Raw genomic sequence first — 26,543 nt, 5'->3', positions numbered from 1 at the left:
TACCTCAGCATTTTCAAAGTTACAGACAGAGCTTATCAGCAAATGCTTAAAATAAATGAATAAATGAAAGCAGCAAGTATAATGACAGGAAGGAAAATCATCCTTTTAGTGAATAAATAAAATAAAATCACTTCTTTTTTTAACCAGCTATGCTAAGTCTTTTGCAGCAGTATATAGTTTTAAATGAAAAAAGAGCCCAGGAGCAGTCTTGAAGCTTAAAAAATACTCTTCCTCAGCTGAGAGGGATGACACTGAGGAATGACACCAGCCTTCCCCAAATGTGACATAAACCATACCAGATAAAAAGATTAGCAATAAACTCAATTATTTTGCATTTTGTCAAGCTGCATGTAAATATGGATGGTTAGAATTTAAGCAGAGAGTTTAACATGGTGCCACCTACTAAACTGTAGTTGTCTCACATGGAAGTCACAACTAGCAAGAGTATTTAAGCCAGTTACCCACACAATTTTATTCTGTTGAGGAAATACTATACATGGCTCTGACTAGCACTGTACACTTTTACAAGTCTTGCTTTGTTGCTTTCAAAAGTTTGTCTGAAGTAAAATTTAGCACAATACTCTGCTTGCCCCTGGGGCAAGGGTGCACTGCACAGCCCTTGAGGCTTCAGGAGGCAAGGTAGCATCCCTTGTCTGGTTTCTTCCCGGCAGCTTGGAGCACAGCCAGAAGCACTCTAGTTTGCTGTGCACACTTGAGCCACCCTGCTGAGGTGTGCTAGCCATGAGGGATGGTGCCAGGGAATGCTGGAGAGGGGCCAACGGGTGGTACCTTTTTCCATGGGTGCAGTTGTTTGCACAGCACATGCACATCCTGATCCCTGCTGCCTGCTGTATGTTGACATTTCTCCTTTACACAATGGATGCAAACTGCTCTTTGCTTAATGTAATAGTGTTTTGGGTTTTTTCATTTCACTTGTAGAAGATAAATGTAGACCTATTATTTTCATCTGTCTCTGAACTACAGAAAGCCATGAAAATAATTCTTAAATTATTAATTCAGTTAGAGTTTCCAGATCTTTTTGCTGTTGAATAGATATTTTTAAATCATGTGAGATGATTTGTAGCCTTGCAGAGTAGAGGTAGAAGAAGACATTAAAGGAAACTAGATTTTAAAGCCAAATAATTCAAAAGACTTGATAAACCTGTGGTTGGGTTCAAGAGTATTATTTGGTTATGTCAGGTTTGTTTGGTCAGTGTTACATTAACTCTACAGTATATTTACCGTTTAATAGCTAAGATCCTTAGTGCTGAGGAAACATAATAGAGTTGGTTATGAACTTGTAAAGTCTTCATTCTTTCTGACCTTAAAATCTTAAACATTTGATATACAGTCATATCTAAACTAGTATGGATTATGGGAGGGAAGCTGAACTTTCAGAACTAGTTTGCTCTCTGTTGACAGGGATTTCAACTTCTTTGTGTAAAGACTTACAGATTATTTCACTTCTCTTTGATCTGTCATTCTTTTCTTTAGTGATTTTTGGGTTTAGACACATGAAATGGGTATAGTGAACCCAGGGTTTCTTCACCTGTATAAGAGTTTTGTAGTATTATGGTGAAAACATGGTTTGTTGGGATGTTGTATCCTAAGGAGACTTAAGGAACCTGACTTTTCCCATCTTCTTACAGGAAAATCACTTTTCCATCTTAAAAGGAAATAGTTTTCTAATTTTTGTTATTTAACTTAATTAGCAATGATACAATGTTTGTATAGAGTGAAACATTTCTTGTATTTTTGCTTTATAGATAAGCTAGTAATTATTGCGCAATTTATCTGAAAGCATAATACAGGTAACACACATTCATCTATTATAGCAGGCGTTTCCCTGTAAAATAAAAAGGAGGGAAGACTGCTAGCTAAAAGAAAATTTGGCTTTGCAAGTGGTCTCTGGAGATTTTAGTATACCTTCAAAATACCAATTCTCATAACAATGTTTTGAACAGATTTAACATTGAAAATTACATTAATTTAAAATAACCAAGAAAGTGAAACCTTTTTCCCCTTGCTTTTGAGTAGACAGTGAAAGAACATTGACTATTACATCAGTTGATCAAAAACTAAAGCTTTTCAGAATACTCAATGCATTTTCCTAGAAACCCCCTTCTTAAAATATTTTTTAATTTGAGCATACTGGAAGTGAACATAAATGGTAGTATTTTCATATGGAAAGGGAAAACAACTATTGAATTTGCATCTATATTATTTTAAATTATACTTTCAGAGTAGGTAAATGCTTTTTGCCTGGGCAGTGTTGAATTCAAGTTTTCAGAGGCTGTAATAGTTGCCAGATATTGCATTTTTTTTAACACCAAATACAGCTGTACTTAAAGGAAAAAATGCTGGAAACTGTGCTGTATTTTCAAGGTTACAATTAGGACAAGGAAAAGCAAGTTTCCCGTTCAAACCTTGGATTTGGGACATGCAATATGAATTTTTATCTGTTGAACATACAGGCTGTCTCTTGCAGCATTGCAAGTGTTAATCGTCAAGCAGTGTTGACTTTCTCAGTTTTTGTCAACAGCCTGAGAGCATGGGTGTTGTCTCATACTGAACTCCTGAGCAGTTACTTTGTGCTGAGTTACAACCTGTTGAGTGCAGAACTGGCTATCAGTATTGCTCACACCTCCTTTTATGTGCCAAACCAGGCAAGTTAAGTACTTGACTTACCTTGCTCTATAAAACTTCCTTGTTTGCTTACTGCAATCTAATGTGAGCTATTAACCCTTTACTCTAGGTACTTTTTAAATTTACCTTGTGAAAGATTACATTTTGAACTCATTTATATTATCAAGTGAAGGGTAGTTTAAAATTTTTTTTAAATAACAGGAAGTGCTCAGCAGATCTTTATGTATGTTACTGCTTTGCAGTGTGCCCTTAAAGCTGTTACTTTGGTACTTGGGTTGCTGTAAATCAGGGACCCTCAGAGCCAGTCCACAGGACTCAGTGTCCTTTCTTATTTTTCTTTTTTCTTCCTTTTTTTCTTTTTTTTCTTTTTTTCCTCCAGAATACCTGAGCAAGGTATAAAAGGTATTTCTTGTAAGTGTATAATTTCATACTCTACACAGCGACTAGTAAGAATTACTGTTTACTCTTAGAGTTGGTAAATGTTTTGTTTCTGTAATGCTTTAATCCTCACTAAATTATTTTGTCAGGAATATAATTTAATTTTGCTTTTAACAGAGCAGTATGTCATATGCCACTGGTAGCACTAAATATTGTAGGAAGTAAAATTCTATTTTTTTTTTTGTCCCTTATAGTTATTTCAAGTTAAAGCAAGTGATTATTCACATTCTCCTTTTACTGGAGTAGGTCTTCTAGCTGTGTTTCACTGAAGTTCAGGGGAACAGCAGATTGGAAATGCATTGAACACTTGTCTCTGCCTTTGTGAAGGCATTTTAAAAATCATTATTGTAACTTAGAATAATTGCTATATATGAACATGAATACACTTGTTAATTGAGATAGGAATAGCTTTCCCTCCAAGTTACACTTGACACCCACCACCAGCTGGTCCCTGTTTGGCCTCTGACATCTTCTGTTTGTCAGTCTTTAATGTTATTATTGTTTAGTTACTTACTTTTTAGAAGTTTACTTCATGTCTCCAGAAATATTTCTATCTAAAAAACAATGCAAATATTTATATTAAAAGTTTTTTCTTTGTTCTGTAATGTAACTGGAAAGAAGGAATCTATCTTTGATAATAGTCAATGACATTGTGAAATGTATGTTTCTTTTTATTTTTTGTGCAGGAAAAGCTCTTGTCCAGATCTCTTCAAAGAGGTGAAGATCTTCAGTTTGATCAGGTAGGAGACATATAATTGAAGGCAACTTTCATTGGATTAAGGTGGGCTTTACTTTTGCAGAATAGTGGTTCCACTGTTGTAATAACTTCGAACATTTGCATGTGAATCTGTGTCAGAAGGTTTAGATTCTGAATGTTAGTTAGACTTTATTTTCCATTGTAGAACATGATAGCAAGAAACTACTAGAATAGGTAATTATTTGAAGGTGGCAGTGAAAACTGGTGGAAGAAAGATGCTGAAATACACTACAGGACAAAAAGTCTTAGTTTATTTCTACTATGACTTATTGTTTGAGTGTTTTGGGTTCTGTTTTTATAAACAGTGTTAATTTTATTTCAGTAAACACAGGTTTTACTGGATGCTTTTTGGTCCTATTGCAGAAGGTATAGGGTAGATCCCGAGTGTTACTTTGTCCATTGCTGAGAATATAGATAACTGCTAGGCAATTCCATTTCAATTCCTCTCAGTGAACTGTGTCTGGAAAGGCTCTCTGCTCAATTTATTCCTATTTATTGTCTGTATTTCTAATTCTTCAATAGTGTAGGCTTGTTTGTGTCCCATAACCCCTTCCTTGCAGTGGAGAGGCAGCATTCAGAGGAAGCCCCATTAATTGCCTGTTCCTGTTCTTGGCTGTTCCTGAGTAGCATCTACTATATGTGTCCAGAGAGAGGTTCTAAAAACAGGCTGAGTGAAGAGAAATAAAAAATAGAACATGTAACTTTTAAAATTTTATGATGTATAAAGAAATTAATTTTCCTGAAAATAGTTTTTTTTTTTAAAAGTTTAGATTATATATATATATATAAAATCAAAACGTTTTTTGTATATATATATATGTGTGTGTGTGAGAGTTCTTATTTTGTTCTTTTGTTATTTTTAATCTACTTTGAAGTCAAGATATGAACTTTATTGCAACTGAATAACTGCTTTAGACATACCTGAATGGCTGGGATTATGAACTTTATTAGGGAATTTTGCACATTGTTTGGCAAAAAGAATTAAGACTGTGTGTCTCTGTTCATTGCTTGCTGTATAAAACCCTTATTGAGAACAATTCTTCAGCAGTGGAGAAGATTACAGATTAAAAAAGTGATTGGCAAAATGTGGGAATGAGGAGGATCCAGAAGTCACAGCATCCAGCAGAGAAGCTAGAGCTGTTGCTGGGCCAACCTTGTTCACCCAGAGGTCTTTATGGAGCCAAGAATCTGAGTCTAAAAATGGCTTTACCTATAATGTACCAATAATGGGGTCTGAGCTAGTAAGCGTTGTACTTTGTGAATAAAGAGAGTGTGCTTGGAACACAAGAGGGCCCTGGGACTAAGGTGGTACCTAATTAAGACTTGTTCTCTCAGCTCAGTAAGTGATGAGAAGAGGGATGGAGGAGGAAGGCATGTAGTGTTGTCTGTCCCTCTAATGAAAAGTAAAATAGCATTTAATGGGATTATAAGTTATTTTTGTTAGAAACATAACCAGACCAAGAGAGCTGCTATTAAAACAAGTTTGAAAAATCAATAGCTTTTAATTTTCAAACAGCAGAAATCTTCTGTTTGTCATTTGATATCTTAATTGGAATGATAATATAAATTCAGCTAAAACAGGTGAAATTTTGGAAAAGGAGAAGGAAATCTGTATGTTGATACACTCATGAACTGTTAAAAATTGTAGCATTTTAGTACCAGTGCTTTCCCTTTATCATTCCTAGGATATCATCAGGAAGCTACCAGACAGGAGATTTTTTATAGAACATATATTGCATTTCTTAAAATATTTTTGCTTGTACAGCTTGAAACTGAAATAGCCTGTGTGTTTCTTTTTTTTTTGCTTGTTGTAGGAAACATACTTGGCAATTTCCTACTCTTGTCCTAAGACATCAAAACTTTATGATCACACAGAAGCCTGTGTTGACCTTCTCAGTGACTGAAAGCAGATGTATGTGAGGTTCAGGCTTGTTAATGATTAAGCACAACTTGAGGAACGTTTTCAGGATTTTGGCTAAAGCTGGAATTTGTGCTTTAGCATCTTACTTAATTTTGCTTCTCTCTTTTTACCTCTCACTGTGCTGTTGAATATGTTATGTGAAGCAATTAGCAGTATGTTACAGCCTTTAAGACTTGAGCAGGATTTGCTGTTTCATTCTGAGGAAGTGAAGTATACGTCATATCTATTGCAGCCCTGTCCTCCTGGGTATTACAGGAACACTTTGTCTGGATTGCTGCTTTCAACCTAGGCATAATGTAAGGCTAAAATAAAAAGAGTTTTCTTGTATAAGAAATATATCTTCTATATAAGAGAGATTGTTTTTAATATAGGATGATTTTGAATTTAGTATCCAGGCAGTGTAGTAATTATTTAAAATGAAACATAGCTGATGTTCTGCTTAGAAGACATGCAGTATTAGCAAAGATATCATCTTCCTGGTGATTCCAGGGCCTTTTCATTAGAATACAAAGAATGCAAAACTAGGCAGGAAATAAATAATTATTGTTTAAAACTTTTTATTTTTCAAGAGGAAAATGCTTTATTATACCAGTAGTTTCTGGGTTTAGCATTTTACCAGTGACATTTTTAAATGTGTATGATACATGCTTGTTTCTGTGGAAGCCAATATAAATTGCCTAACTACTTTTATGATCATCTATGAATGGTATTAGTATTGTTAAACTCTGTAAACCTGCAGGAAAACCTAAGGAAAAGGTTTAGTAAAGCTTAAAATGCAGCTTGCTTATTTTCCTACTGCTAATAAATATATCAGTTCAGAGCACTATTTAATTCTTGTGACTTGAATAACTGACTAATTAACAAGCTGAAGTAATGTATTCAGAAGATTAAAAGAGGTCCTTCTGAGGTTTGCCTGTGGTTAACTTGTCCCCATCCCTTCCACAAACCTAAAACCCCAACATGCTTCAAATGAGGAAAAAGAAATAACTGCATTAATATTATATCAGAGCATGTAATGGCATAATATTGTATTGTTACCTGGAATAGTGAATAATAGATGTTAGAGCCTGAGCATGGCTTCTATTTAAACCTTATTTGAAAGATCCAAAAGGTAGGTAACACATGGCATCAGTGAGCAACATGGTAACTTTCCCATTCCAGCCTCTGTTTAGGGAATGGGCTTGCTCCCTTCTGCCTCCTGGGAGCAAGTTTATAATGGCATTTTGCTATCTTCAGTCATTCTTCTCCTTTCCAAGCTGGGGTACTTAGGAGTTCTCTTAAGTTTTTAGTTAAGGGAAGCTTAGATAATTTAAGTTTAATAACATTCTAAAGTCTTCCTTCTATAATGGTTTCTATTGCCACATCTGTTGTACAGATGAATTTTCTACTTCTACAGATTTTCTGAAAGGAAGCAGAAGATAAGGGTATATACTCATACGCTATACTAAAAGTAAATATTTCTTGAGACCCAGACTAGTCAAATGTATTACAGGCAATGTAGAATATCTAAAATGCTCTTATTTTTGTTTACATAACAACCAAAGAACTAGGTTTTTTTAAAAGGTATAAAATTCTTCAGTTTAGGAGGGTTGGCTCTTGTCATTTGTGATGTGAAGGTGTGTATACTTCAGACGTACATACAGCTACATTCAGGGACATCCTGAAACCTCTGCTTTTGTTTTCTCAATGATTTTATACATGTTACATGTCTATAAATTTGTCATTTTTTGATCCCTGTGAGCTTTGGAACACTTTACTTAAATTTATTTTAATAATTGACTTAGTGTGTAATATTTACAGTAATTGTCCTAGGTGAAAATGAATATAAAGTTGCCACTTTGTGAAGTTATGTGATATATGGTTTTTAACATTAAAAAACAATTTGAAAGATTTATTAAACTGTAAGATTTTCATTGCTATATCAGGCTAAAGTATTTTTCTTACTCTTTCAGTTGATAAGCTCTATGAGCTCAGTAGCAGAGCACTGTCTCCCCTCCTTACTACGCACCTTGTTTGACTGGTACAGACGCCAAAATGGAACAGAAGATGAATCTTATGAGTATAGACCTCGGTCAAGCACAAAATCAAAGGGGTAAGAATCTTCCTTGCAGAAGTCTGTTTGATTTTTGTGTGCTTTCACATAAGAAAATGTGTACCTTGTACTTCTGTGACAAGTATGTTGTATTTGGATTTGTCCTTGCCTAAACTTGTGTAGAAAAAACACAGACATCTTTAAGGTAGTGTATTTAACTTGTGTAGATGATATACATGAAGTGACTTAATGGTTTTGGTGTGGATATACAGAAGGAAGTTGGATACTGCTAATTCTAAGCTAGTTTATCTTTTTTCTTTTTTTTTTTTTTCTTTTTTCTTTAATTATTGGCAGGTCCTTTCAGGAGAGGGGGAAAGATGTCAGTACTGTGCCAAACCTCCAAGTCTTTCCACCTATCCATTTATCCATTTTATATACATCTGCAAAAGTGATTGCATGAAAAACAATGCAGTCCTTGTCTCTGCAATATTTGTGTTCAGTCATGTGTCTGATACCTGTGTTCTTGATTTGATTTTAGGGATGACCAACAACGTGAAAGAGATTATCTACTTGAAAGGAGGGACTTAGCTGTAGATTTCATTTTTTGTTTAGTTTTAATAGAGGTTCTAAAACAGGTAAGATCTTCTGCTTTGGCAAATTATTTTTTGTATTTTGCTTGTAATGTTGGTTTTGATAATCTCCTTTAAATTTTTATTTTAAAAACTAGAACATCTATGATGAGCATATGCAAGGCTGTAATTATGCTCTCAATTACATAAAGCCTTTGGCCTCTCCTGCCTTTTTTTACATGCCTGCATTATCTCAGTTCATGTGTCTTGGAAAGCTGCTGCTCTATTACAAAAAGCAGAACTGTAAAAAATAGCATGTAATTTATGTTCAGTATGCTTTGTCAACTTAAATGTTGTTGAAATACAGGTTGAAATTTATAGATAATGAGGTTAAAATGTCACGTTAAAATTATTCTTATTTGGCTAAGTATGCCAATGCAGATTGTGGAAAATTGTATATTGCACAATTAGCTTGATATATGCCAGCAAAGCATGTGTCCTTGGACACTGGTGGGAGAGATTTCTCCAGGGCATCTCACAGTACTGTTTATTTGCTTTATATATGCATGTATCTATAGGTGCTACATACATGTAAGTGATATTTGCATTTCAGATACCTGTTCATCCAGTGCCAGATCCTTTAGTACATGAAGTTCTAAACTTGGCTTTTAAGCACTTTAAACATAAGGAAGGGTAAGTTTTACTTGTGTAATTTAAAATAATTTGTATTACCAGCCTGTGCTTCTTTGTTGTGATTGCTTTCCTTTGCCTCACATGTAACATGTTGGTGATAATACCAGTGTGAATGAACATGAGTCGATGTCTTTCAATTGAAAACACATCTTGAAGGAACACAGCGGTGTTCAATGCAGCACTGAGTTTATTTTGCTTAGAATATACAGAATGATTTGCATCCTCAGACGCAGTAAGAAAAGTCTGAGTTTGGATAAATATAGTAAAGTTTCTATCCAGAATACATTTCTTTTGAAATAAAAAAATGCAAGTACATTACTTTAAATGTCACCCATGCATTTCATGTTTGAATTTAATTGTTTTTATGGTAATAATTTGCCTGCTAAGGGACAAATTTTTTGTTTGTAATTGAGAACTTGCAAAGTTGTTTTTAATGAGTTTTCTTTTTCTTTATTGTGTTTATTTTTTAAATTTTTTTTTCCTCCTTAGGTATTCAGGAACCAACACTGGGAATGTGCATATTATTGCAGACTTATATGCAGAAGTGACAGGGGTTCTTGCTCAATCAAAGTAAGTTCAGTCTCTGATTCTTTGTGTTTAGGGACAGACCAATGGAAACTTAAAGACTATTTGATATAGTGGAATCTATTCATGTCCCCAGTTGATAATCCTGTAAGGGTCAAATGTAGTCAATTGTAGTGTGTTTTGTCTGTCTGATGTTCCAGCAAAAAAAATATGAACAAATCAAGAAAAAAATCTTTTGTACAATTGCTTTGCAGTCAGCTTGTTAGGGCATGGAAAGGAGGCCCTGTGTCAGTCAGCTGTTGTTTACTTCACTGGTACATTCTAATGTACTGATCATTGTAGGCACTTTTAAATGCCTAGATTTGAAGTACCAGGGTTTCATCTCCCTTATTTTTCTCATATAGTAGCTGCTGTTATTGTTACAGACTGGAGAAATTGCTTCAAAATAATCAACCTCATACAAAAGTAACAAAGAATGCAAATAATTGCTATCTGTATCCCTTGTTCAGGTTTCAAGCTGTTAGGAAGAAGTTTGTCACTGAATTAAAGGAACTGCGTCAGAAAGAACAGAGTCCTCATGTAGTACAGAGTATCATCAGTTTGATTATGGGAATGAAGTTTTTTCGAGTAAAGATGTATCCTGTGGAGGATTTTGAAGCATCATTTCAGTTCATGCAGGTAAATAAATGCTACAGAAAACTGAAATGAGTATAATTTTAAATGCTTAAGTCATGAAGTTACAATGACACTTGCTGTGATCAATCACCTCCTCTACTTGTGTGCCATCCTTCATCCTTTTTTGTTCCTAATTTTTCAGAGGTGTGAATTACTTGTTTCTCTACAGGTTGTGAGTGCCTCTCATCAGGAGAAACCTCTCACAATTGCCTTAGTAGTGTGTCAAACCTCTAATATATGAATTTAAGACTGAATGAAAATGGGCAGCAATCAAATAATTTTCTGTCTTTATGAAAGGCAGTATATTAAAGGAAAAGAATTACTTGACACATAATTTTTTAACAGATGAGATGCCAAGACATACTTTTCTTTAAAAACACTTCACTATGGATTATTTCTTGTGTATGGCATATTTAATTATCTTTAATTTTCTTTGCATCAAATTCCTTTGAAAATAAAAACTGATGTATAAAAATAAAATACAATTTTCCAATCATTTTAATAGAGGTAAGCATTAAAATTTTTTAAGCTTCAAAATAATCTGAGGGAAAATGTGCATATTTATATTATTTTGTATTCTGAGTACTCAATATTCTGAGTAAAAAGTAAATAGCTATATGGTATTACAAATGTTCTCCTTTCAATTCATTGAGGTGTATTGCTGGGCAAATAGGTTTTAAAGTTTCTTATGTTTTGTGAAATTGATACTGCTAAGGAATATAAAACTAACTCAAATACATTGCATATTCTAAATTAAAACAGACAATGAATGTTAGACTGCTAGTGGTTTTTATGGCGTAGTTACATTTGTACTCTTTTTTTCTAAATATTTTTCTAATGTTTTCTTACTTAGGAGTGTGCTCAGTACTTCCTGGAAGTAAAAGATAAAGATATAAAACATGCACTTGCTGGTTTGTTTGTGGAAATTCTCATACCTGTAGCTGCTGTAAGTATTTTAATCTCCTCTGCCATACTGTTCCTCCCACTTCCAATTGGGTTCTCATTATTAAAATTCTTCAATTAATCCTGAAAATTTGAAATTTCTATAGATTCAGAAAGACATCTGGTAGCGAGGAGGGCTTACAAGGAGGCTGAAAAGGGACCTTTTACAAGGGCATGTAGTGATAGAACAAAGGAGAAGGGCTTTAAACTGAAGGAGGGTAGGATTCGATTAGGTTCTAGGAAGAATTTCTTTACTCATAGGGAGGTGAGGCACTGGCACAGGTTGCCCAGAGAAGTTGTGGATGCCCCATCCCTGGAAGTGTTCAATACCAGGTTGGATGTGACTCTGAGCAACCTGGTCTAGTGAAAGGCGTCCCTGCCCACAGCAGAGGGGGGAGTTAAAACTAAATTATTTATAATGTCCCCTCCAACACAAACCATTCTGTGACTGTTAGATTACAAGCACCTTCACAGTCTTAAAGAGAAATAAGTTGGCTCGTGTGTTAGCTAGTTTCTAAAGTTTTTCCAAAACTTTAAAGAATTTTCTGTTTTCTAGATACCTTTGTTACCAGAGCATTATATAATTTTATACATGCTCTTAAAAATTCAGATTTCCTTGGTTTAATATTTCTTTGCTCAAGGGTCTTGTTGACTTTTCTTTATTAGCTGAAACCTTTAAGTTCTTTCTGTAGTAAGCTGTGTAACATTTTTACAGTTTGATAAAGAGAGTGTGAACTCTTATGCAGGAAGGAAGAATGTAGGTTTTGGCAAATTAAATAAAAATAATTTGTAGAGGCGAATGTCCACTGGATTTAATTCTTTAAGTGGAAGAACAGTCAGTCATCTCCTGTGTGTGTTTTAAATCAAAAAGTAGAAATTTCACACAGCAACCATGAACAAGGAAAAAAAACCTCATTATCATCCCACTGTTAGATGTACTGTGCCTGTAATGCTGCTAGTGAGAATGTTTCCATCAAGACAGGCTCTGTTTCCTACCAGGCTGCTTTGCTTGGTTTTGTGAAGCTTGTTCAACAGGTCAAGAAGAAATTATGGCACCTGAGTGGAATTCAAGTTGACCATTTACCACAAGCTCAGTTAATTTCATCATAGTAGATTGATACTTTCTAGGATTGTTGTCTAAAATGCTAGTTCTATTAGTAGATGCCAGGCCACACTGTTTGACATGCAGTCCCAAAAAATGGCTCTTTCTGGCTCTGTGTTGCCACATAGACTATAGGGACACAGCTTGCTATGAATGGAAAATTGGGACATGTAGCTCTTGTTTTGTAGAATAGGATCTACAGAGTAGCATGCTGGGTGGGTGTCCCATCTGAGCAAAATTATAGGAGAAAGATAATTCTCTCTGAGTTCTTCATCCTCTTTTAAATGGTTTACTTGCCCTGGGGAAATGCTTCTTTCTTTTCCATGGTGTCAGTCTTGGTGTCAAAAACCCCTTTTTTGAGGAGGTTTCTTGGTTTGGTTTTGTTTGTTTGTTTGTTTGTTTTGCGGGATTTTTGTGTGTTTGTAAGTTTTGTTTGGCTGTTGTTGGTTGATTGGTTAGGTTTGGTCTTCCTGGAGGTTTGGGGTTTTTCTAATTACTTTTAAATTACAAAGAAGACAATCTTATAAGACATAACTAGGAAGAGGTGTTTCTAGTAGTAACTATTTATGGGAAGAAGTTTTGATCTTACCCAGACATACTTACACTCTTCTAGAGAAGAACCGAAGAATTTCTTCCCTATTAAAGAGTGAACACATTTTGTCATTTTGAATTTCATAGTCTCTTGGCAGTTGGAGTGGGAGTGCTGAGTGAAACTACTTAGCATTTAGGTAAATGCAAATATTAGTTTGCAGAATCATAAACGTGGTGAAAAGTGCCCTTGAAATAAGGAGGAAGAAGCAGCATTTGGGAGCTGGGACTATCCTCTGACAAGGGCGGAGGCATGAGCATGGGCTGTGCAGAGCACAGTGCTGCTGTGTGATCCCTTCCTACGAGCACAGCCTGAATCAGTGCTTCAGACAGCTGGGGAGGGAGGCTTGATCTTTCCTTCTGACTCACTGAGTCTCTAATCATTTCATACAAATGGAGCTTCTTAAACAGAAACTCAGAGCTCACTCCCAGGCTGAGGTGCAGTTGAGCAGGTTAGTCATTCTCTTGGAAGATATGAGATGCAAGTTTGAATATTTTTGATGCAGCTGAAGGAATTGAATGTAGATTTTTCTGTATCTTGGATACAGAAAATCACTCAAGTGAGGAAGCTGTTGGGTTTCAGCATTGCGACTTCCTTACTGTCATTCTCTTGCTTAGTCATTCAGGCATTTTAAGAAACCTGACCTGATTTGGACCCTGCAGGTATGGTGAATCACAGTATATTTTATAGCGGGGAAGTTAGGGCTGCTCTGAAAGCCTAAGGTTACATCCCAAAGCAACAATGCAGTGGTGACAACAACTGACTGATTTCTCATGTGGAGCTAGCAGAGTACTAATCAGCCCATAGCCTAAGAATAGTAAAAGAGAAATAATTTGGTACATAGGAAGTGATTTAAATCGTAACTACTTTCTCAGTTCTTTTTTTGTGGATCTGTACACATTACAGAGATACGTGCTATTTTTGGGCTTCTACATCATGAAGGTTTTAGAGTGTTCTTAGCAAGATGGACATGATTTTTCTTTGTGTAGTGTTAGTAGATATAATGTTTATGTAGCATTAATAACTATAAATAATCAAAATAACAAAAATTATCATATGCTGTAAGGAAATTGTATGTACAGAGGACCTCTTCAAAAAAAGCCATTTCAGTCTCCAACACCCCACCCCTCAATTTGATAAATAAAGCAGAAACAGCTTAAAACAGAGAATAGTGTTTAAATAGATCATCCAGGGGATCCAGAGAGAAGCCTTGCAGAGTTTTCAATAAAAAGGATGGTAGCTGCCTGGATTGTGGAAGGAAACCTGTTATATGTGCAAGAACAGAGTGGGTCAGAAGGATGTAGGGCTCCATGTATGTTCCATTAATTCTGAAAGCTGAGCAAAGATAACTTGAATGATTGGTTGACTGGTAATCCTGTTGTTTTTTTCTTAACTTTACAGTTTTCACTATTAAAACAAAGAAGAAAACAGGAACAGTTTTCTTCTGTGAAGGTTACAGATACTAATTTTTTGAATAAATGTAAATATGCATATGAAGATCTTCAGCGTAGTGTTTTTTTTAGTTGATATCAAATACATTTTCTTCTTTAAGTGTGGAATAGAGACTACATTCCTAAAGCAGTTTATTTTAATGGACTGTTTTGTTGGGGTGGAGCTTTTTGTATGTTTGCTTTAACTGTTAATTTTAACCATATGGTTGTAGTGTATGGCATGATTTCTTATGCTTCTGTTTATATTTCAGATAAATATACTCAAATACTTTCCTAATGTGAAATTTAACTTTTGAATGGTTCTGAATTAATAGACATCTTAATGTATATTTAAATTGCTTTCTGTGTAAATTTTTAAGCCCATTAATTTGTGGGTTTTTTTGGTTTTTTTTTTAACAGGCTGTTAAAAATGAAGTGAATGTGCCATGTCTGAAAAATTTTGTGGAGATGCTTTATCAGACTACCTTTGAATTGAGTTCAAGAAAGAAGCACTCGCTGGTATTTTAAAGAAATATTTCAACTCCTCCATTTTTGCTCACTTAGGCTCCTAAGCTAGTACATTATATGAGGAAAAGCTTATCGAGCCATATTAATTTAAATCTTAACATCTCAGTATAATTAAATTCCCACAGTGCATTTCATCCAATTTTGCTTTGTTTCTTCGTGCAGATATGTGCTCTTATCTCACATGTGAGATTATCTTGAAATCAGTGCTTGGTTTTGATTGTTTTAGTGGGTTTTAGCAGAGTTATTTAACCTAATGTCCTTTCTTGCATTCAGGAAGTCTGAATATATTTAAATTAGGGTTAATTAAAAGATGCAAATGTCAGACAAGGTTTTTTCAGTAAAATAGCAGCCTCTTAATAGCCCTGCTCTGCCTGGTTCTCTCATCTCTGCATACACCTTGTTTTTCTTTTTCCAATTTTTTTTTTTTATTATCTCTTTATTTTTGCAGTATTTGGTTATTTTTGATGACTATGGCAGCCATGTTTGAAGTTGATTTACTTCACTTTGCTGAAAATGTGGAGTTAATTTTTGTGTTTCAGTTAGCACATTCAGTAAATGCAAGTGAATTTAAAATGTTTTATTCCCACTTTCATGTTATGGACAAACTTTACTTTGTAGTATGCTGCACATATAAAGCATATATCATTGTACTGGTTAAACTCCTTATGTAAGAGTAACATAAAGTTGTTGATATTAGTATTCAAAATGTAATTTTATTTATGAAGGTAGAAATGTATCAAGAGTACTATTTGCCTACTCATCCTTCAGTTTTGCTTCATAACAAGAAAAGCTGCAGTCAGATTTGGTACTAATCACCATGATGTGTTAAAAGTATGTGGTACTTAAACAAATCTTATCTTACTAAAGCAAATCTAAATTATACTTTGCATATTCACAGATTTAAAATAAATTATATTGTGGTTTGTTCTTCATTAAAAGTAGATCTTGAGTAGAAGTAGCATTTCTGACAACCTAAAGCCTGTCTGAGTTTTTACTGACTTGATGTTTTTCCTGAATATTCTTGGAGGCAGTTCACCTGCCCAGCATGTAGAACTATATGAATTGAGTCTTGCAGTTGCAGGAAAAGCCTGAACATTGTATGAAGGGTAAGACTGCTCTCAGCCCTTGTTTGAGATCAGGCCTTGCTGGGGGATGAGCTTCACCTTGGTCCCACTGCCCCAGTCTGTCCCCTGGAGCTCTTACAGCACTCAGGAGTTACCCAGGGCACTGTGCCTGGCACGAGTGTCCCAGGGCAGGGGAGAGGCTGCCATGCAGTGCCAAAACTGTGAGAGTGAGAGGCAGCAACCAGCTGTGTCTCATTCTCAATGTACAACACATAGGAGGTCTACAAAGAGCAATTTGATCAATTCTTTTTCCCCCCCTACTCATAGGCTTTGTATCCATTGATCACCTGCCTGTTGTGTGTCAGTCAGAAACAGTTTTTTTTAAATAACTGGCACGTTTTCCTGCAGAACTGTTTGTCACATCTGAAGGTAAGAATCCTTTTTAATTAAGGAACTGTTGCAAATCACTAGCATTTATTACAATATGTTCTCAGCATTCTTGTGCCAAATAAACAATGAATAATATTTGGCTGTTTAAAAGGACACTGAAATATTTTTCTAAAAAGAAATTAAATGTTTCAAGTCTCTGTATTAAACTTAATAGTATTAAGTTTTTGTGATGCTATATTGTGTTGGAAAATAAATGTGGTCCCCTTGGGGATTATCATTTTTATTGAGTAAAATCTGCAGAAGTATCTGCTAATAAGGGCTATTAATGCCAGAGAAAGTACAAACCTTATTTCTTTATGTGAAAATTATATGTGAGAAAATAATTGTCTTGTCTGCTCTTCTAAATAGAATGTATAGGAACTGCAAACTGTCTATCTCTTGTTCACTTTCTGAAGGAATAGAAAATGAACTGTGCAACCAGAAAAGATGTTTTATCTGCAGCCTGTGATACAAATTTTAAAAAACCAATTACAGTGTCCCTTTAACTTGTGCCTTCTGTTGATATCATTGTAACCATCAATTGGTTGGTAAAGACATCAAGATACTTACAAATCAGTTGCTTTCTTGTAGTTATTGTACATGTTCTTTCCTTGATTATGATTAACATAATTCATGATTTTGCCTAATGTGTTGATTTTGAAAATGTGAATAAATTCTTTGATCTTCCTTTACAACGCTGATTTTGGTTATCTATGAGTGACAGTTATGAAGCTTATTCATAAAATCTGTAAACCAGCATGAAGTCAAAAGGAAACCGGTTTAGCTGCTTGGATTGTTTTGGGTCATTTTGTTCTTACAACATCTTTCACATCTTTCTGTTGCTTGTTGGGTTCTGTATATTTTTCATCTAACATTATTGCAGTTCTTTTGAAATATTTGCCTTGATTTTTTTTTGTGGTTTATTTTGCTTATGGAGGCTGCTTGTGCTTTTGTTTTTAAAGCTTTAAAAAAAACTCCTTACAATCTAGGAGTTGCCTTTTTCTGGCATAATGTCCATTGCTGGTAATGGATGTATTAAAACTATAAATGCCAGTGAATTTAACTGGTATTTGCTGAGCATGCATTTTATATTTTACTTAGATTTGTTAACCACTAACAGCTTAACACATTTACTGTAAGGCTCTATTCAGCAGAAATTCCACATATGAATTTCTGCAATTCAGAATTTGCAGTGTTATGATGCTATGCCATCAGTGAGTTCCTTAGGATAGTTTTTTGGCTTGGTTTAATTTGGCACACCAAATGCTATCAAGTTTTGTGGGTGCCTACCTTGTTCAGAAACTTTGTTGAGCTTAATTTTGAAAAATACACCCCCACTGTCCTGATGTGTCTTATGAATTAATGTGTTCCTTTGTTTCTGAAGCTAATTAAATGCATGCACTCTGTAATAAGTAATCTCATTAATTTATAAATCTGAATTTCACAGCAGTTTAGTCTTTTGGATTTCCCCTTCCTCATTTTATTTCCTGATTTTCTAATTACTAAAATTATTTCATTTGGAGTTATTTAAATATGTAAAATGAAATGAGAAATTCCAAATCCATTGCCTCTAATGTCCTTGTTATTAATAAAGTAATTTTGAGTGTTACTAGGAGATACTTAGAACACTAATAGGATTCATCTACCCCCACTGTATTTGTTAAAATTAACGAATTAGGAATTGGAATAATGATCACACTTAGAGTCTGTCACAGAATATTCTATGAAGAGTACTGGCATGCTAGCAAGTCACCAAGAGGTAATGTAGGTCATGGATTCATGGTGCTCTCTTTATTCTGTGGTGAGTACCCAGTACAAATTCTTCCTTAGCCATGAACACCATGTGGCATGTTGGTGACTGAAATGAGCCATTTCCCATTTGCCATGCTGTGAAAACTCACACCTTTGCAGTGGCCCCAAAGTACCTCATGCAGTTTGTTCATACCCTGCCTTTTCTTCTGGTGCTTTATTAAATTTGATAATGCTCCTGAGAGTGCTCTGAATCCTAAACCTGGCAGTATTTATGGTCTTTGTAAACTCTCTGTGCTGGGTTTCAATGCACATTGCCTTTAGTTTTCCTCAAAGCAGGCTTAATGTGTGGGGAGACCATCCTAGCCTTGCTGAAAGGAGCAAACCTAGTGGTCTGGACCAATGCAAATAGCACATCAGTGAGTTGTAAGAGTCAGTTGAGACCAGGAGTGTATAAATAGGTTGGTTTTTTTCTGGTGTTTATATATATATATATATATATAGTTGGCTTTGTCCCACAAATCTGTTGGGATGCTGTTTCAGCACTGAGCCCAGCAGGCTGTTTTAACACACTGTAGTGTAGGCAAAATTCTGAGTTTGTTCAGCAGACAGTAAGGCTGGGTCAGTATTATAAAACACTTTGCTTACTTTTTTTGACTAGTATTTACACAGAATAATTCTAGCAAGTTTGTCAGAAAGTTGATAAATTCTTGGATGAATCTGAGTTGTGGTATCTTTACTACCTCTTCTGGAGGGAAGAAGGAACATTTTAAAAAGCTAGAGAACTGGGAGAGAGCAGTGTCTGTCATTCTGCACCACTGTTGGCTGGAAAAAGAGGTTGATGGGTTTTTTCTCACAGTTTATCTATAGAGTCAGTTACCACAAAACCTTAAAAGTTAAAGGACTGTTTACTGCCACTATAGTAAGCTCTTTATTTCTACTGAATAGAGTCCTTGCTAGACAGCTATCTGTTGGTTTTGAGCTTTTTTTCATCTAACATGCATGTGCCTTCCATTCTCATGTTTGTTATGTTTTGCTGTCTCACATTGCTTTATTTAGATGCCATCTAACAACAGTATCAGAAAACAAATAGAAACACTGCAGGTGAGTTAATAATATGTTGTTGTAACTCAGTGAAATGTTGCTTTGTCTCATGTAAATACTTTTGGTTTGGTTTTTTATGTTGTTTGTTCTATTTTGTGCTTTCCTTCCTTTGTAAAATTGCTGCTAGTACTGTTAGAAGCAATAGGACTAAGAATAGCTAATGTTTCAAAGATGTTTTTCTCTTGCCAGGGAGTAAAGGAGAAAGATCAGAAAATTGTCTAATACCAGTTTTTCTTTGGGTGTGAAAGTGTGGCTTTGTGAGATTGATTATTAATATCACAGCTGGTTTCCCTGAACGGCAGTGCATGTTTCCTCTGGAAGTAACTACCTACTCAGATGTATGGGTTTTTCTGTTACTTCATTTCAAAAAGTGTCTTGCATGTGAGCAAACTGAAAACATTTTCACAATAAAAAAATGTGAAACTGATTTGCTGTAACAACTTGCAATGCACTAACATGAAAGACTTTTACGCTGTTGGTTTTGCAGGTTTTAAAAGGTAGAAATTGTTTTAGTTCAGAACAGAAGAAAAGTTTAACATCAGTATTAAAAAGTACTTTCTTCAGTAAGTGACTACATTTGACTAACATGGAAAAAATGCTATTTTGTTTCTTGCCATCATTGAGATTTGTTTCATTGACTCATTTTAATGTGTCATGTAAAACCACCATAATTTGCTCTTATATTTTCGGTTTTGTAACAGATACTGTTCCTGGCAACTTTTTTTCATAGTCTGCTGATACCATAATAAATTTATGTTAAAAAGTTTTAGGATTTTAAACAAAAGTATGTTTAAAAAAAAACCCAAGCCATATAGAGTACCTTAAAATCTGACAGACATCATCTAAAAAAAGACTAGAATTCTGCCAGGTTGAATTACATAGCCATCTATACCTTATTCTAGTTGCTCTAATGTTTAAGAGAAAATACTGACATCTTAACACCAGGTGTACATGCAGTAATTAAGACCCCAAAAGCAATTTTCTTCTAGCATATTTGTTTAGCTCTTCATTATAGGAAATGATAATGAAAATTTTCAATGCTTAAAGTAATAAAAGTACTGCAAAATTTATTTCCTCTTTTAAAAAGGTGAATGCCTCTATATATGCTCCTTTTTTTTCCTTCATAACAAACAAACTTTGTCATGACTACTCAGAAATAGCTCTGTTGGTTTATACACCTGCTAACAGATGGAACATTGTTTACACAATATTAAACTATCTGCTACCTCTACAATTTTTTATTAGATGATTGAATTTTTTTTTGTTTACTTCTGGATCTGTAAATTAAATTCCCCTGTAGAATATCAGAATTTAGAAAATTGAAGCATTACTCATTTCCAGATGCATTTCAGATAGACTTTGTTAACACTTTTACCAATTAATTCCCCAACCTGCTTTGACAATCAGTAATTGTTGGCCTGTAAATTAAATACAAGGAGTAATAATATTGTGGGTTTTTTGCTGTTTAAGCTGATTAGAATCAAAGCTATCACAGTCTCTCCTCTGGTACAGTTACATTTTATTCCTCCTCACAGTAGCACTGCAGGCAAATTAACTGAGTAGTGAGACATTTATCAGTGTGACTATTAACCAGGGACAGGTGTAGCTTCTTACTGGATAGATTTTATCCAGATCGCTCCCCTAAATTTACCCACTGCCTAGTTATAGGTGCTAATTCAGAGGTGATGGCAGCACACATTTATGTGTGAAGGGAAGGTAGAACAGCATTATCACTGATGCAAACTGGGTTAAGTTATTCCCTCTAATATTCTGGTAGTCAGTCTTGTGTATTACTTGTTGGTCCTACTTTGAAATACCACTTCTGCTTCTGTGATAGGCTTTTAGGCTTTCTTAAAATAAGATGCTTCCAAAACCAGAAGTCTGGACCCACCTGTTTTAAAAACACCAAAATTACTCTGTTTTGTGTATATAGTCTTTTACACAGACATGGACATGAAGTTATTTTGATCAGCTTATGGGTTCAAGTTGAACTTTCTTACTGCTAGAATTAATATAGAAGGAGCATTGAGGTTGTGAGGGAAAGAACCATGAATGAGACCATCTCTTTTTGAACAGTAGGGTTTTAGTTCCACTTACACCCTTTGTGAATTTGCATTCCATTTGTCCTGGAAGGACAAAGTCATCTGCTATTCTGACTCATTGGCTTGTGGCACAAAATATGAAATTAATTATGTTCAAGTCATCATACAGATATGTCTTGAAACAGAGAGACTTCACTAGAAATGGGGAAGGTTTGGTTTTGGGGTTCTGTTTCTGCTTTTTTGTTGATTTTGTTAGTTTGAATTGGGATAAAGCCTAAAAAGTTGATGACTGGGAATCATTTATTATATTCAGAAGTTTATACTTATGGCCAAATCGAGGAATCTTGCTGAACACTTATAGATTGTAAGTACTCAAAGAATCCCTATTTGGAAAGGAGGTTTCTGGAGCTGGTACAAAGAATGTTAGTTAGTTACGTACTGTTTTACACAGTTTAAGAGCTCAGAGAAGTCAAGCTCAACTCATAGTAGTAGCTTTAAGACAAAAGTAGTTTTGCATCCAGTACATAATTTAAACTGAATTGTGCTGCTCGATTTTATAGTAATTCAAAAAGCGGTAGTATAATTGTTACAATAAAAATTCCCTGAAAGTGGGCAAACACTAATACAGCCTGCAGGAAATGTCTGCGTTGTCTGAAGCCACACCCAGAGATGCATCTTTGTGTGCCTTCCCTGTTTTGCATTCTTTTCTTCTGCACCTGCTATTGTCTGCTGTCACAGGCTGAGTGATGGACTGAGACCTTGTGCCTGATCCAAAGCAGCTACTCCAATGTTTTAGACAAACTATAAATTAGTTTGCTATGAAGTAGGTATTTGTTACCAGTGGCTTTCTGAGAAAAGTTGTTGAAAACAATATACTGTTGGTGTGTTCATCTCAAGAGGAATATCTGCTTTTTAGTTGCTTCTCTTCCCTCAGAGATGTGTAAAATGAGCTGGCATTACTAGGTAAAAATTTAAGATTAGGAAATATGCAATACAGGCTCGTTTTTATGGAAAAATATCAAAAACTTGTAGTCAGTATTAAACCCATCTACTTTCATTGTTAAAAAAATTATTTTCACAAGTAAATAAACATTATAATAGAATTTCGTCAGCATCTCACAGGCAACAATAACTGTATTTCTAAATTTATTTTACAGAATAAAGATCCCAAAATGTCCCGAGTTGCACTGGAATCTTTGTATAGGTTATTGTGGGTTTATGTTATTAGAATTAAATGTGAAAGCAACACTGTAACTCAAAGGTAAGTTCTTTGTGCAAAGTATTTTAAACTACTGATGATGGAGATTTTATTCCAACCTAGTGATATCAGAATAGAGCTTGGAGCCAGCTCAGGGATGGTTTAGTCAAGTAAGCAGGGGACCAAACATTTTGTCTTAATAGAGAAAACGAAAAGCCCGTGAGTACGTTGATGGAAAGAAGGAATAGAGTCTAGAATTCCCTTTGCAGTGATAGAAGAAGGCAGAGAGAAGAGCAGGAAATTTATTAAAGTTAAAAGGCAGTAATGGTGACAGAACAAATTGGGTGTGAAGTGTCCATCACTAAGTATGGACTGGAAATGAAATGGTTTTCTTTATAATTGTGTATAATGAGAATTTTGAATAGTCATTTTCAGATTTTGCCCCCTGACTATTAGTAATTGGTTTAAAACAGGATATTTTTCAGTTCATAGAGGAACCCATGATCCTATTGCCTGTGACAGCTGGGGCTGTGCTTCCTGTACGTGGTCCTACCTGTATAGGCTTTTGTATTATTTGATAGTAGCCCCACACACACGCAGTTCGAGATTTGAACTGTAACATCTACGCTGTTATAAGGAACTTTTTGTAAAAGATCTTTTTATTTCTTTTTGTTTCTAAATTCTTGAAGCCGTCTCATGAGCATAGTATCAGCACTTTTCCCAAAAGGATCGCGCAGCGTGGTCCCACGAGACACACCTCTGAATATATTTGTGAAGATTATTCAGTTCATTGCTCAGGTGAGAATACCTCTAGGTAGTGCTGGAATAGTAGGATGAACATTATTTGGAAGAAATGTAAATTTAAGATTCATTTTTCAAATGTTCGTACTGAATTAGTGGTCTCATATCTTGACTAGAATTTCTCAAAATATGTGTAACAAATGAAAGAACTCTTTCTAGTAGGGGCAAAGCTTTTTTTTTTTTAAACTTCACAAACTGTTATGTATGAACATTATGATGATTAATATTTACATTTGTATTGCATTGTTGGCAGCTCTGTGTGTATATATGTACATATTTATATATGTTTGTAATATAATTACAATATCCATTATGATATTTTTATAAGGGACAAAGCATTAGAACAGTAATGCCTACTTATGTTTAGCCTGGAGACTGGCCTCAATAGACAGAAATAGTATGCAATGAATGCAGTAGTGTATAGTCAGCATTGCATTATGATTTATATTATTTTAGATACTTCTCTTGTCCTGATATCAAAATGCAAGATACAATCTTATAAGACAAACTCTCATTAATCTTTAACTTTATACATTAGAGACATATTTTGCTATCTTAGAAGTAGCTTGTCTGTGCTTGAGCTTCGAAAACTATTTGCTATTGGTCATACAGGGATGAGGCAGCATACACAATTCATCACTGTTTATATTTTTTTGTATTTATATTGTAGTGGTTTTTTATACCTTAGGGCTTCTCTTTATCCCTTTTTTTTTTCTATAACTGCTCATCTTATTTGTAGAAATGTGTTTGATCTGATGATTAATTGTCTGGGAATTGTTTCAGGAGAAATAGTTCAACCATATCAGGGTGTGAGCTGTGTTGAATTGTACTAGATTTAAAAAAAGTCATAAGAATGAGGAGGAAAAAAGAAATATTTTATAAACTTTTTATAACTTTTAAGACATGATACCCAGATGTGCAAAGTCAAGAAATTATGCATATTAATGGAAAAGAAATGATCATACAAATCTATTTTCCTTTATAGGAACGTTTAGATTTTGCAATGAAAGAAATAATATTTGATCTTCTTAGTGTTGGAAAATCACCTAAAACCTTCACTATTAATCCAGAGGTAATAAAAGCTCATTACTTGCATGCCGTGAGAACAAGGCATTGGGAGATTTTTGGGGGGGAAGTGGTTAACTTTGTTTAAGCCAGGATAAAAGCAGATTAATGAGTATCTGAAGGAGTGTTCTGCTAACACTAAAGAAGTAATTATTGTTGTGCCCTGTTGCTGTTTGATTTTAGGTGAGCAAGCCAGAAGCAGTTCTACAGTTAAGACTCATTTCAACAAAAATTTCAGGAAATACAGGGGTTTTGTTGCAGTATAACTGTAAAGCATTTTTTCAGGAAAGTCATACCTAGCTCTTCAATACGCAATCTAACAGATGGGATGTTTAGAAATGTCTGTCTTCAGTGTGTTGCTCTAGAGGCTCATATCAAGTCCCTTGAGTGCACTTGAATCAAAGTGTGGAGTGGCACAGAAAACTTAAGCTGTATTCTTGTTACTTCCATTACTTTAGTATGTAACATTTAAGTAAGGTCTGTTCTACTGGAACCCTATTGCTATCTGTTTAAAAGAGAGGGAAAATGCAGTTTGTGTTTTTTCGCTGTGTTATTTCAGTATTGTAATTTTTTCTCTTTCTTTTTTTGTCCCTTTTTTGTTCTTGAAGAGGATGAATATTGGCCTCAGAGTCTTCCTTGTCATAGCAGATAGCTTGCAGCAAAAAGATGGTGAACCACCAATGCCAACAACAGGAGTTGTTCTTCCATCAGGAAATACTCTACGTGTGAAGAAAATTTTTCTTAATAAAACACTGACAGATGAGGAAGCAAAAGTTATAGGTATGTTGTATTCCTTTGTAAGCTGGCATTTCAATATGTATGTGTATATTCCCAATCATTCTCAAGCAGTACCTTAGTTTAACTTGTTTGTGTATTTATTTTAATTCTATTTTTGTATGATATCTCATATATATATAGATATATATCTATATATATAATATATATATTTCATATATACATGCATTTGTTTTGGCACTTAAAGTATGTATTTCATGTTATCTGTGCAGTAAGAAATTTGTCCTAAGCTGAATAAGTGGCAGATATTTTAATAAAAATATGAAGAAAGGTGATGGAACTCTTTGACTTTTCAGGAATGTCTATATATTATCCTCAAGTCAGAAAAGCACTGGATAGCATTCTTAGGCATTTGGACAAAGAAGTTGGAAGGCCCATGTGCATGACTAGTGTCCAGATGTCCAATAAAGAGCCAGAAGACATGATTACGTATGTACTGAATTGCAGCATTTTCACTGTCTCAGTAGCATGACATTATTTTTATTCTCTAATGTTGCAGATGCCATCATTGAAGTGTTACAGTTGAGGGTATTTTACTGGTCTATTAAGTGAATGTTAGTTTCATTAATTATTGATAAAAATGTTTGTTACCTCCATAGTTAATGGCATGAAATTGAAAATACACATTTAGTGTACTGAAGTAAATTTTCCCTTTTCTTTGTTGGTTATAAACTGCTTTTGTAGGGGTGAGAGAAAACCTAAGATAGATTTGTTCAGAACATGCATTGCTGCTATCCCAAGACTGATTCCAGATGGCATGAGTAGGACTGACCTCATTGAATTGCTTGCAAGGTAAGAGAAAAGGGATTCTGCTCTTAGTGGATGTTCATTTTCACATGCTGCATGTGTGCGATTGTCAGTGCCCTCAGTATTCAGTGTGAGTCACCACATGCAGACTGTCCTTGCTGCTCCTGCCAGCATTCTGCAGTTAGTCAGGTTTTACTGGCTATAGTAGGAAGTAAATTAATCCTGCAGACCTTGCAGTTATTTTTAGAGAGAGTATTTTGAGAAGTAGGAATTTATTGCTGTTGCTTTGTTTTTATGAACTTGTTTTTTCTTTTTGTTACAGCTGTACTTCTTTTCCTTAATTTTTTTTCTCTTGCAAATACTATAAATGTTCATAAAATCATTCATGTTTTGCATTACCAAAATTTGAGGCAGGCACCTGGGGGAAGCTTTAGTATTTTTCTCTACTAATCTGCTTTGTTTTTCCATTTATCTGTGATCCAGCACTACCCATATTCTTCCATCTCTTATCTCAGTTTAAATTGAATGTACCTTATCAGTACTGATAAATAGTTGAGAAGGTTTTTTAAAATTTTTAATGTGAGAATACTCTGGCACAGAAATACAGGACAGCTTGTAGCTTTGAAATTATAAATCCATTTTCATATAATGTGTTGAATTACATATATAAAAAGTTAGTAATGGCTTAAGAAAATTAGATTT

The 26,543-nt window shown here is 34.7% G+C and overlaps 1 protein-coding gene across 5 annotated transcripts in view; it reads left to right on the top strand.

The window, feature by feature from the left end:
• Positions 1–26,543, top strand: part of FRYL (FRY like transcription coactivator) — a 159,528-nt gene that overhangs the window by 69,548 nt on the left and 63,437 nt on the right. For all 5 annotated transcript variants that reach the window (XM_077782834.1, XM_077782833.1, XM_021527755.3 and 2 more), the window contains 15 exons: positions 3,771–3,824; positions 7,715–7,854; positions 8,333–8,429; positions 8,977–9,056; positions 9,546–9,626; positions 10,091–10,259; positions 11,110–11,202; positions 14,740–14,838; positions 16,239–16,340; positions 22,393–22,496; positions 23,123–23,231; positions 24,220–24,306; positions 24,908–25,079; positions 25,391–25,523; positions 25,779–25,886. In XM_077782834.1, the coding sequence (XP_077638960.1) occupies positions 3,771–3,824; positions 7,715–7,854; positions 8,333–8,429; positions 8,977–9,056; positions 9,546–9,626; positions 10,091–10,259; positions 11,110–11,202; positions 14,740–14,838; positions 16,239–16,340; positions 22,393–22,496; positions 23,123–23,231; positions 24,220–24,306; positions 24,908–25,079; positions 25,391–25,523; positions 25,779–25,886 (1,628 nt within the window). The remainder of the gene's footprint in view (positions 1–3,770; positions 3,825–7,714; positions 7,855–8,332; positions 8,430–8,976; positions 9,057–9,545; positions 9,627–10,090; positions 10,260–11,109; positions 11,203–14,739; positions 14,839–16,238; positions 16,341–22,392; positions 22,497–23,122; positions 23,232–24,219; positions 24,307–24,907; positions 25,080–25,390; positions 25,524–25,778; positions 25,887–26,543) is intronic.

The sequence above is a fragment of the Lonchura striata genome, chromosome 4 (assembly GCF_046129695.1).
Source record: "Lonchura striata isolate bLonStr1 chromosome 4, bLonStr1.mat, whole genome shotgun sequence".
NCBI classification, from domain to species: Eukaryota; Metazoa; Chordata; class Aves; order Passeriformes; family Estrildidae; genus Lonchura; species Lonchura striata.
The sequence above is the reverse complement of the archived record's forward strand: the minus strand, read 5'-3'. Positions and strand labels throughout refer to the sequence as shown.